This window comes from Chiloscyllium plagiosum, chromosome 18, assembly GCF_004010195.1.
Source record: "Chiloscyllium plagiosum isolate BGI_BamShark_2017 chromosome 18, ASM401019v2, whole genome shotgun sequence".
Lineage (NCBI taxonomy): Eukaryota > Metazoa > Chordata > Chondrichthyes > Orectolobiformes > Hemiscylliidae > Chiloscyllium > Chiloscyllium plagiosum.
The window spans coordinates 44,428,102-44,440,337 of record NC_057727.1 but is presented as its reverse complement, the minus strand read 5'-3'; the positions used below and the strand labels follow the sequence as shown (position 1 = coordinate 44,440,337).

Here is a 12,236-nt window from a genome sequence, read left to right as displayed (position 1 = left end):
TACATGTCTATTGGAATGCTTGACATAACACAGGGCCGTCGAAGATCCCACTTTGTTTTTCAAAGAAGGACAGAAGAGTTCTTCTCGTATCTCGGCCAATATTTAGCCCTCGACCAACATCAGCAGGACAGATTATCTGGTCATTATTCACTGTTGTTCATGGAACCATGCCATGTGTTAATTCACTGCACACTGTTCCCATTACTGACAAAATTTCAAAGGGGCTTCATTAGCTGTAAAGGATTTGGGACCCTTGAATAAAGGTTATGCAATCACAAGGTCAGAAGAAATCCAAACCATACAAAAGTCAAAAGAATTGTTACACTATACTTTACAGAAATATATGACTTTTCACTAAAATAAAAAGTCAGGTCATGCCACCCTTTAAAATCAACTACTATCAGAGAATAGTGCCAAGCATACAGTAACCATTGATCCACCACATGATACAAAAAATAATATTTTTAAAAAATAGGGTGTCCCATTTGCAAATATTGCTAATGAAGTAGCATAGTTAAAAAATCAAGCAGCAAGGAACATTTGAAAAGGTAGACGTTTGAAAATTATCTGCTATGTTTTATAAATGCAGTTGAAGATGTGAAATGAACTGAGGAATGATATTTTTTCTGGCTCTTGTTAATCACTGGGACTTTCTGCCAAAAGTTAGCACGTGTTGTGCAACTATTGGCTGGGCATCCTGCATTATAATTCCATCAATGTTGCTATTATAGTGTCCCGCAGATGCAATGGTCACTAAATTTGAAAAACCAGGCCTAAAGAAGCTTTAAAAAATGAAAAGAATAGTCAAAGGTTATTAGAGAAGGATGTTTCAGTGAGCATGGCGAAGATTGTGAAAGACTTTTCCTGAGAGATGGAACAGAAAGAGAATAAATACTCAGCTATCTTTACTGATCACTATTGGTGAGCAACAGTGAATCAAAGTATTTCCTAATCGGTGAAAGCAAACTAATTTATCATGCTTTAATTTTCATTCTGTAGATTTAATTTAAAAAACTTTGCATTTAAGACAGTAAATTTACACACAAATAATACAATATCAGATTTCCTAGAGAGCACTGATAGAAAACTACACATGTCTTTCAAGGATGAAACAATTTTATGAACTGCTCAACATATCCAACTGTCTACTTCAAAACTTTGGACAGATAATGCATCGAATCATTTTCAGACAGAGCATGGCTTAGCAATGATATAATAAGTTGTTATTTATACAGGCAGCAGGTCTAAGTGAAGGATGCTAATGATGGGGACAGCAATCAGGGTCATTTCATGGTTGGGAAGGATAAGGACTAAGCACAACAGGAGTTGTTTCTTCAAAGGGCCTGAATAATCCTACTATTGGTTGCACTGAGGAAAGTTTCTAACACCTTGCTTAATTGACATATATTAATGAGGTTTCTGAGTCAGGCAAGTGCACTGACCACCTACAGAAATGAAAAGGGCCGAATGAAGGTGTGCCAGTGGGCAGTAATGACTATGAAATTGTCCTTTGGTCAACTTTATAGAAATCTGTACAGATTTACATGTTAATAAAACGCAAACAGGTCAATGCTCAATACATAGCAACACACAAGAGAAGGTTGCTATATTAAATTAGGGAAAGCAATGGCCTCATGGTATTATCACTAGACTATTAAATCTAGAGATCTAGGTAACATCCTGGGGACCTGGATTCAAATTCTATGACAGCAGATGGTGGAATTTGAATGCAATTTTTAAAAAACTGGAATTAAGAGTCTAATGACGATCACGAATTCAGAGCTGATTGTCATAAAACCCCAACTGTTACACTAATGTTTTTTTTAACGGAAGGGAATCTGCCATCCTTACCCGGTCTGGCCTACATGTGACTCCAGACCAATTGCAAAGTGGTTGATTCCTGACCTGTCCCCAAACAATTCAGAATGATCTCATCCAGTGAATGAATAAAAGAAACAATAAAGCATAATTGCTAAAAGTTCATAGATAAAACAAATGAAGCTAGACAAATAAACTTATTCATAGAGAACAAAACATCACTAATTTCTTTATTTGTTAAACACTTTCAAAACATCTTGATGATTATCATGCTATACAATGGTAAGATATTACATCTCCTTGAACCTTTCACATACAACACACAGCATAACCATGCACTTATTCCTATTTTATATTTGAAAACCATCTATTCCACGTGACATTCTGCAGAGTTTTAAGACTCCTGTTCAGCTTGGAAAATGTAACCAACTTTCACAAAGTGCTTTTCCTCTTCTTTCCAACTTTCCTATCCCCAGTTCCTACTGCAGAATATTTCCACACATAGCTTATGTCGTACCCAAGTAATCCATATCTATGCGCTGCTGTACCAATCAACAATTTGAGTCTGAAGCACCTCGATTGCAACTGATCATCTCCTCATTCAATATTTCCACATTGTCCCTTCAAGCAGGAAACAGTGGATGGCAATTGACTGCCCAAATTCTCCTCGTCAAACACCGCCTGAGCTTACCTAGACTAAATTAATTATGTGGAGCAGCCAAGTATTGTCTGAATCAGCTGGGCCACCACAGCCTCATGCACCATCCTGAGAATTGTGTTAGAACCCAGGGTTGAATTTCTGGGCACTGTCAAGGACAGGAATGGTGATAGAATACAAAAACACTGTTACCAGCAATTTCCCTGCACCATTTCCAATGCCAGTGATTTTCGATAATACAGGTTCAGGGCCCTTGAGGAAGGCAGCTAATTAGATGCACTGAGGAATTTGATAATGTTGGTTAAAGGAGATGGTGGATTTCCATTTAGTTCCACTTTCTTGATCCAGCAGGAGCCAGATTAACTGGCTGAAGGAGGTAACTAGTCCTTCCTGTCTGCCAAAATGCAACTCAGTTAAAGGCCATCTTATCTACAGATTCCATGCTGTTTGCACCCCACACCTTCCCCTCTTTGTTTCCAGCCCACAGAGAGAGCCTGGCTACTGTATATGACTTTCAACTTCAGAAAAATGTTGGATAAACCACCCCTTCATATTGACACCCACTCTCAGCTGCTAGGCCTCCAGCTGTCCCTCAAATTTGGCAAACCTACCTTTCACACTTAACTGGGCAGGGACCATGTCTTCATCCTAATCAGGCGAACTCCTTTGAAAAATCTTAAAGAGTGACTGTCTTCACGCTCCCCCCAACTATCCCACTACATCCCTACCATCATTATGCCTCACCTCCCCCTTGGGGGTGGATCTTCACGAACCTGGCAAAGTCCAAAAACATGGACCTGAACAGAAAAATCCAGCTTTGAAACTCAATTCTAGACAGTCTCAATTTTTGTCAATAAATTTCCTATTTTAACCATTTCTACATGAACTCTCAAATAATTTACTCCAATTCCATGATAGCTTTACTGAAACAATTGCAGTTTTACACCAAGTGAAAGTTGAGGTTCCACTACTTACGGACAGAGCGTTAGGCGAGATTAGATTTTAAACATAATTTTGCTCAACCTATGATCAAGTACAATTCAGACAGAAGTAACACATTTGCTTAAGAATTCAGATTACAAGCATTGATCAAATTATACCAATAGGACTGATTTACAGGACATGTTCCTAGAGAACAAAATGGAAATTATTGCTAAAAGAAAACTCAAAAAGAAGCAATGCTGCTTCATGCAGTTTCCCTGTTTCATTCATACAAATGGAATAAACCATTTTGGATTTTATAAAATGGAATTCAGGTTTTGCATCAACAGAAACAGAATAATTTAACATTAAAAACAGACCAATATTACTTAAAAATGAAACTTTCATATCTTTCAAAACACTTCATTAAGAATGCACCTACACAAAACAAACAGGTAAAGAGACCAAAAGGGTGCTTCTTGTTTTTTGACAAGCTTCAGTAACCATAAAGATTATCAAAGGCTTGATACACACTATAGATAAATAATGAAACTATTACTCAGCCACTGTGAAACTAACTATTTTATATAGTTATTCTTTATTTGTTTTTTAATGTAACATAAGGAACATGAAGTAGATGATCAACATGTGAACACCGTTCGAATATTTGAAGCAAAATGCAGATTCACAACAAAAATCATAATTCTTGTATTATTCAAATTGAGATCATGCCGTAATTAGGAAGGTACTCACTATATCCCACATAATAGGGAGATACTAACAAGCTTCTGCAGTTCCTTGTTTGATGAAGAATCAGGCCGATTAGAAAACATCAAACTTATTGGAGGAAATAGGATTAAATGTGACCACTGGCAAAGAGTTGAAAACCCAGCGTGTATTAGATCATTTCTGTGATGAGCTTCAAGTCCAGGCATCTGACAAAATGCTCTTTCGAAGAAATAACTTTTGAGCTGTTGTTTTCATTTTAAATTTACCTTGCTGTTGCTTTCAAAGAAAATGTATTGTAGAGACCACAAATAAACTTAAGACTTCTCAAAATCATTCATTGTAAGAACTGAAAAGTATTTGTATGGTACATAATTCTGCTGCTGCTGATGTGACTACTCTAAAGTAGGGAAAGTAATATCCTCTTGATAACCTTAATAAGTCTTATCTCATGTAGTACACAGACAAATAAGGAATAGAGACATAAAGGTTAAGCAATACCTTGAGAACTTCCATTGGCACCTGGGTATTTGTGGGTAGACTGGTGGGGACGCTGACGTTGATGGCCTGTGTCTGGCTGACTGGCACTCGCTGCTGAATGAACTGTGCTGCCTGCTGCTGCTGCTGCTGTTCTCTTCGTTCTTGCTCCTGCATTTGCTCGCGCATGAGCTGCTGCCGTAGCAGTATTCGTGACGTCATATTGGAGGAGGTTAATGGGGGTTTAGCTGATCCTTGCTGCTCTGATGAATTGCTGTGGTGGAAACCAATAGTGGAGAAAACAGACTTCTATTAGAATCCTACACGAGGTGAGCAGGAAAAGAAAAAAAAATGCATTTTAACAGGAGGATACTGCTGGCAATTCAGAAAATTTAACTGACAGAAAATTTAAAAGCTGGCACATAGAGTTTGACAATATGCAATCTATACACTTCCAAGGTATTTTTCTTCATTTAAATGATGATGACGAATTCCTTTACAAAGTACAAGTGGCAAAAAAGCTCAGCACAAAATCACAATGACTAAGTTACCAAGCTGAAAGTGCTTGAGGGATTTACAGAAAAAAACGTTATGAAGTGGTGACCATTTTAATTACGTGACAGGCAATATTCTCAGCTACACATGACATAACTGGAAACGTTCAGTTAGCAAACAGTTAAACCAAGTATTAAACAGTTCTGGGCAAAGTTTTAAGTCAATTGCCAGGCTGACATCTGTCATGTCATGGGCAGCACGGTGGCACAGTGGTTAGCACTACTGCCTCACAGCGCCAGAAACCCGGGTTCAATTCCCGCCTCAGGCGACTGACTGTGTGGAGTTTGCACATCCTCCCCATGTCTCTGTGGGTTTCCTCCGGTTTCCTCCCACAGTCCAAAAATGTGCAGGTTAGGTGAATTGGCCATGCTAAATTGCCCGTAGTGTTAGGTGAAGCGATAAATGTAGGAGAATGGGTCTGTGTGGGTTACGCTTCGGCGGGTCAGTGTGGACTTGTTGGGCCAAAGGGCCTGTTTCCACACTGTAACTAATCTAAGCTAAAACTGCAGACAAAGAACAGATATTAAATTTAGTTTAATAATTCATACTAAAGCTAGATAAGACAGATTACCAATCTACACAGACATGGCTGTCAACATTATAGATATATGGTACAATTTTAACTCTTGGACAGCACTGCATTCTGCGAAATGCAGCAGGAGAACTTAACTTTAACAGTTGGACCTCAAAGTGTTATCATCCATCAAAGATCAAGAAGTAACTCCCTAGCCTTTCGAATTGTTTGGTTCAGCGGTAACCACAGGGCCCTAGAAAAATGCCCCCCCCCCGCCGACACGGGGAGATGGTTAACTTTAGAACCTACATCCCTGTCCCACAGAAAGCATTTGAAGCTCCTCCATTTGGACTTCCTCTCATGCCCAGTGCAGCTCTTCCCTGGCAGGAAAGCCAACATCACTCTTCAGTTTAGTATAACAGCAACCAGGCCTCAATAATAAAAGATATGAGATTAAAGAAGAACCTCAGGGTGCTCTGACAGATGTTTTCACTATCTACAATTTAAAATTGCAGCCAACCAGACTAAGGCAGGGAGCAGGTGTGAACAGGTCCCCTGCCCCTTTTTGAACAGCACCAAACGCAACCCATTTTCAAAGGAGAGGGTTGTAATTTTCCCCAATAAAATTTGGCCTCAAATATTCAAGGAATGATTCATGGAGTAGAAGACATATAGCCATGTCTGTGTTTCTCTAATCCAAGTCAAACTATCAGGGGAATATGCAAACAAAACATGCACTTCCAAAAATATGGCAGGGTAAGTAGGAAGGCAACTTGACCTGGTACTGTATCACATCACCTATTGGACAGGAATGGTGATTGTAAAGTATCATTAATAGAGCTGTGCAACGACACTTGCTCAGGAATGGCCTGCTCACCGATGCTCAGCTTGGAGTCAGCCAGGGGATTCAGCTCCAAACTGAGTTACACCGGTGAGTGCCAGAGGTGAAAGAAAGTGACTTCCCTTGACATTGAGGCAGCAACAGAGGGAGTGTCACTCAAAGGTTCCGTGCCCAGCAATCAGAGTCAGCACACCTATCGCAGCACCACCTACCAGTTCCAGAAGTTGCTATCACACACACAGACCTTTGACCTCAGCTGGAAAGAAATTTCAAGGGAATGTGGAGTATGACATCATTTCTGATGAAAGTTCATCTTAAAATGAAATATTAACTCTGCTTCCCTCTGCTGCCTGGCCTGTCTATTTCCTATTTCGTTTTTTGTGTTTTCTTTTTCAAATTTCAAGGATTTAATGGAGTTCTAGTAACATTCAAGTCAATGGAAATCAGGAGAAAAACTGCCTGCAGGTTGGAGTCATCTCTAGCACAAAGGATGATGATTGGAGTTATTGAAAGCCAAGCATCTCAGCTCAGGACACTGTTTTGGGACTTCCTGAGGATGTTTTCATAGACCCAACTAATTTCAGCTACTTTATCAATGACCTTCCCTCCATCATAACATCAAAGGTGGAGATATCCATTGTGCATGCACAATGTTCAGTACCTTCTGCAATTCTTCAGACAATGAAACAGTCACTGTCCATATGCAGCAAGATCAGGACAACATTGAGGTTGGAGCTGATAAGTGATAAGTAACACTCTCATGTAAGTGCCAGGCAATGCCCATCTCCAGGAAGGGAGAATCTAACCATTGTCCCTTGACATTCCACAGCATTACCATAATTGAATTACCTAACATTAACACTCTGGAGTTTAGCATTATCCAGATACAAAAAGGAACCTTGATTATCCAAAGGGCACAGGTGGGGAGTATTTTGTTCAGTTAATCAAATTCCAGACAACATAGTTTAGCCAAGCATCAGGGCCTTGCGACTTTGCCAGATAATCTGATATTCAAATAATTGAATGCTGGATAATTGAGGTTCTTCTGTATGTACTGGCCCATACAAGTACTTGATCTACAAAGGCAGATTCAGAAAATGGCTAACTCACTAGATGATTTCCAAAAGTCTGTCCACCATCTATATAGCATAGGTCAGGATTGGATTTGTGTAGTTCAACAAACACTCAAGAAGCTCAGAATCATCCAAGACAAAGAAATCTACTTGATTGACACCCAAAGGACCACTGGTGCACATTGGCAGCAATGTGTAACATCTACAAGTTGCACTACAGTGGCTCACCAAAGCACTCTATACACCGCTTTCGAAACAAGCAAACTCTGACACCTAGAACAAGAAGCATGGAAAGACTACCACTTGTCCATCCTCCTCCAAGTGACAAACCATCCTCCTCCAAGTTACAAACCATTCATGATCACTGGATCAAAATCCTGGAATGCACTACCCAAAAGCATTGCTGATGTACCTACACCTCACGAATGCAGTGTTTCATTAAACTGGCTCAGCATCAGATTACAAGCAATTTAGGATGCAAGACGTACTCATGCTACCATTGATATTCACACCTCACAAGTAGTTAAGAAAAAGGTGTGATCAACTGAGCCCTGGGCTTAGGTTACTTATTTGCTCTGTCAACCAAGGAATCTTGCATTCTTTGAATAAAGACTTCTTTTTTAAATGTAGAATTGGAAGAGGAATAAGAGTGAAATGTAACATTTTCGCCAAACTGAACTAGCAACCATTTTAAAAAAAAATTACCAAGACTTTTCTCGAAAACTTCTAATATATCAAGCACATATTCCAAAGAGAAGTTAGCCTCTATAATCATCCATCGAAAAGATCTATCACCCATCTATTGAACTTCCCAAACAAGCCTCCAGTAAAGAAGTTGATATTTATGTTATGAACTGTATGAACAATTCAGTCAAACTCAGCAAGGATTTGAAATGGAATGTATTTTATTACACATACTGGGAAAATACTAGCTTTGGCATAGTAGTCCATTTAAAATATAACCCCTTATGAAGTATTCATTCCTTATCTGTATTCAGTAATTAAATCAGAAACTTAAAGACTTGCATGTATAAAATATTTGATAACTATTAAAACATGCATCAAATGTCGACTTAAAGCTTTTCCTGGCCTAGCCCTGCACACTAATTACAGAGGAAAATAAAGAATTATTTTTCTTATAATATTTTATATATATTTGCTGATCCATTCTTGAAAGCTGCAAACTCTTTCAGGCCAGATGATTTGTCATGTACAGCATATTGTTTCACATAAATCATTTCCTTCCAATGCCACAGTCACCATAACAGACTTCAAGCACTGCTCGGCATTTCTAATTTTAAAGATGAGTGCAACAGCAAAATAATTGGAAGTATTCTCCTGTGGTCAGTTTCTACTTGGAAATCTGTAAAAGAAAACCTACACTCTATAGCGGTGAAGTGAATTTATACATCTGATTGGCTAAAGTTTTAAGTTCATCATGTAATTCTGTTAGGTTTACATACAATAATCATGTTTATACTCATGGGACACTATTTATAAGTAGACAGAGGTGTTGTAAGGGCAGTTGAAGTGGCTTAAGAACTCAGCAAAGAGGGAATTCTGGTTGGCAGTTGGAAAAATCAGTAAATAATGATAGTTATATATTACCATAGAAGTGTGGAAACTGGACATCTTGAAGAGGGTTGGGGAAAAAAAACAAAGAGAAGAATCAGTGGGTGAAAAAGAAGACAGCATGATTTGAGAGGGAGGATGGTGTGGAAGGGAAGACCAGTCAGTTCTGTTAGGAATGTGATCCAGTGATGATGAAAGAATGGCAATCTACCGGTATTTTCAAGTCGGGTTGGAGGGAAACTTAGAGGAGATACATTTCAAACTGGTGGTCCTAAAAGAGGTGTTAGATTTGAAACTTCCAGTGTGGAATGCTTATTTGAGTTAGGTGTTTGCACATCTGGTGATAATCAAAGTTTAGTTTGCTCTATTCATAGTCTTGTGTTTTTCTTCTATTAAGCAATTAAGAAACTATCAGTTGCAGCTTTTTTCTTAATTTTTAAGAAACCAATGTAACAATATACTTTATTCCACTGTTAGTTTTTAAAATACAGTCTTATCTCCCAGAAAGCAAGACACACTTGTTTTTTGGTGCACATCACATACAAAAATATAACCTTTCTTTCTATTCAAGGTCTGAGAGTTCAAAACATCCTGAGCCATTAATCCTTTTAACAAAATGAGAAGAATACCTTTATGCCACAACAAATACAGCTGCTGAATAATCAGACTAATTAGCTCCTAAATCAGTGCGTACATTATAGTCTCAAAGTGCTTGACACTAATACTGTTGATTGTCAAACAAATCAAACTTACTCACAAAGTTATTGATTTGAAATTGTGACGTTTGACCATTTTAGTTTTAGTAAGGATGTCATGTATGACTGTGCTTTAAAAATACCACATGCTTTTAAAGTTACAGAAAATTATAGTGACATCAAAGGCATTATTTGAATCCATATTATACAATAACTTCAATACTCCAAATTCTTGCGGAGTTATTTTCTATCATGCTTAAAATAAATAATTTTCAATATCTGACTGATCTACTTAAAATATTCTGTAAAATATATTTTAATCTGCCTCTGGTGGCAGATAAATAGTATTCCCAGTCATATTTATGACATGATATGGTATCAGAGCATCCTTCATTTCCAATATTAATGTTCCAAAGCAATTAATTGTGATTACGAAAATTAAACAACACTCGCACAACTCTAGCCTTATCAGTTTCTTCAACATTCATGTGCAGAAAAGAAGAATCTTTTGACTAAGATGGGATAAAGCAAAGGCTACACATCAAGTAAGTAACAAGAGCTGACTACTACCATCATATCTGAAGTGTGTTAAAAACAGAAAAGGATCAGAAAACTTTCTATGTCCGAAATAATAGAAATCAAATGTGGGGATCAACTAATCTCCAAAATAGTGAATTCAATTCAATTCTTCAAGGTGACTTAATCCAACAAAAGACAATTCTGAACAAGTGAAGACTGAAATGTTGTATACACTGAAGATTCATTTAATTAAAAAATTCAAATAAAGTAATACTTCATTTGCAAAACTGATGTGAATGCTTTTTAACTCACAATGAGCTAAGGTGTGTCTTTTTTACTCCAGATTTCCACTGATTCTTCTCTTTTTAAGTAAGGAACATCACCCAACTGACTGCTGGATTAAAGCCATATTGTCAGCTATTGTCATATTTCATTGAGACAAAACTAGAACATTATTACAAATTTTGATAATGAACTAAAAAAGCTCTGATTTTTTTAAAAAAGTAAATCTACCTCCTATGTTGTGTTCAGTATTGTGTTTCACAAGGTAATTTATCTTGATTTTTCATAAACTTCAATACTGTTGTGACAGGATCTCTACTCCACTGAGTTTTGTTTTATTACTGTTTGTCCCATAAAATAGAATAATTCTTTACATTAATGCAAAAAGCACAAAACTGAGACCACTAGAAACTTGACCAAAAAAAATTACAGAAAGTGCACACTGGAGAACAGGTAGAACAGTAAATCAGAAACAAATTGCTGGTAAAGCAATTTTTGTTTTATTTTTAAGTTACTGTTCGAAATTAACTTTGATGAAGGGAATACCAAAGCATTTCTTTTCAAATGCCCCGAGATGTTATTTTTAGTATCTCTTTGTTGTCAATGACAAATTATTGTCAAATTTTCCTTTTTCCCTCTTAAGTCTCATCTTAGTGAACTCTTGACTTTTTAATGAATTGCCTGAATTTCTTCTTTAATCCCTTATGTTAATATAATGCCATACTTATCTCTACTCCTCTTTGCAATTCGTTATGTCTTCCCAACATGCCCTACTACTTATCAAGGCTGCATTCGCATACATTTGGGAAACATGGCTGTAAAACATATTAAATGTGGGTACAAGATCCATTTTTCCAAAAGAAATCAGCCCAAATAATATTCCAAAATCTTTATTTCTATTTCACTTCATATATCAAGTTTTCACAACTGTACTGCAGGAGAACTTTCACACAGGACTCGCCACTGTCAAAGGCCTATAATATTCAATTATTAAAAACTGCAAATAGATACCACAGCAGCTATGTGTGGTAAAAAGACAAATGCATGTGCTAAAATGGGTATTTTGCGAATAACATATAATTGTTTGAAAAAATGGCTTAGGTACATGCTTTTGGCTCAATTGCTGCTTATCACAATTTGAACTTGTGTAGAGATGCCATAACAGAGAGACACAGAGTGAGCCTTCAAGTACGAGATGCAATATTCATGGAGAATTATAATAAGGCTGCAATTCACTCATGCAACTATTTTCTATGTTTTTATCTCCACTACAGGTGGCTGGCACACAGCTGCACATTTCAGGACAGGGTTAGTGTTAGAAGACACACAGCCTCTCTGACATGGTAATGGAGGTTCATGGGTTCAATTATATTTGCTAGGCAAGAGATCTTTAGCATTTCCAAAATAACTGTTGATTGCAAGACTCCACTGTCATTCGAAGTCTTTCGATGGGTTTCAAAAGTCTTCTTTGAAACCTCAACAGCAGGGGAACTGTTCATAGTTGATAAAATTTTAAGGCAAATTTCCTCGATATCCTCAGTGACAACTTGTTTGCTCCCAATCACCTGGTGACTGTTAGAATTGG

General features: G+C 37.5%; 1 protein-coding gene across 2 annotated transcripts in view; it reads right to left on the bottom strand.

Moving 5' to 3' along the window:
• Nucleotides 1-12,236, bottom strand: part of LOC122559083 (microphthalmia-associated transcription factor-like) — a 171,995-nt gene that overhangs the window by 133,968 nt on the left and 25,791 nt on the right. For both annotated transcript variants that reach the window (XM_043708335.1, XM_043708336.1), the window contains exon 2: nt 4,625-4,874. In XM_043708335.1, coding sequence (XP_043564270.1) covers nt 4,625-4,874 — 250 coding nt within the window. The remainder of the gene's footprint in view (nt 1-4,624; nt 4,875-12,236) is intronic.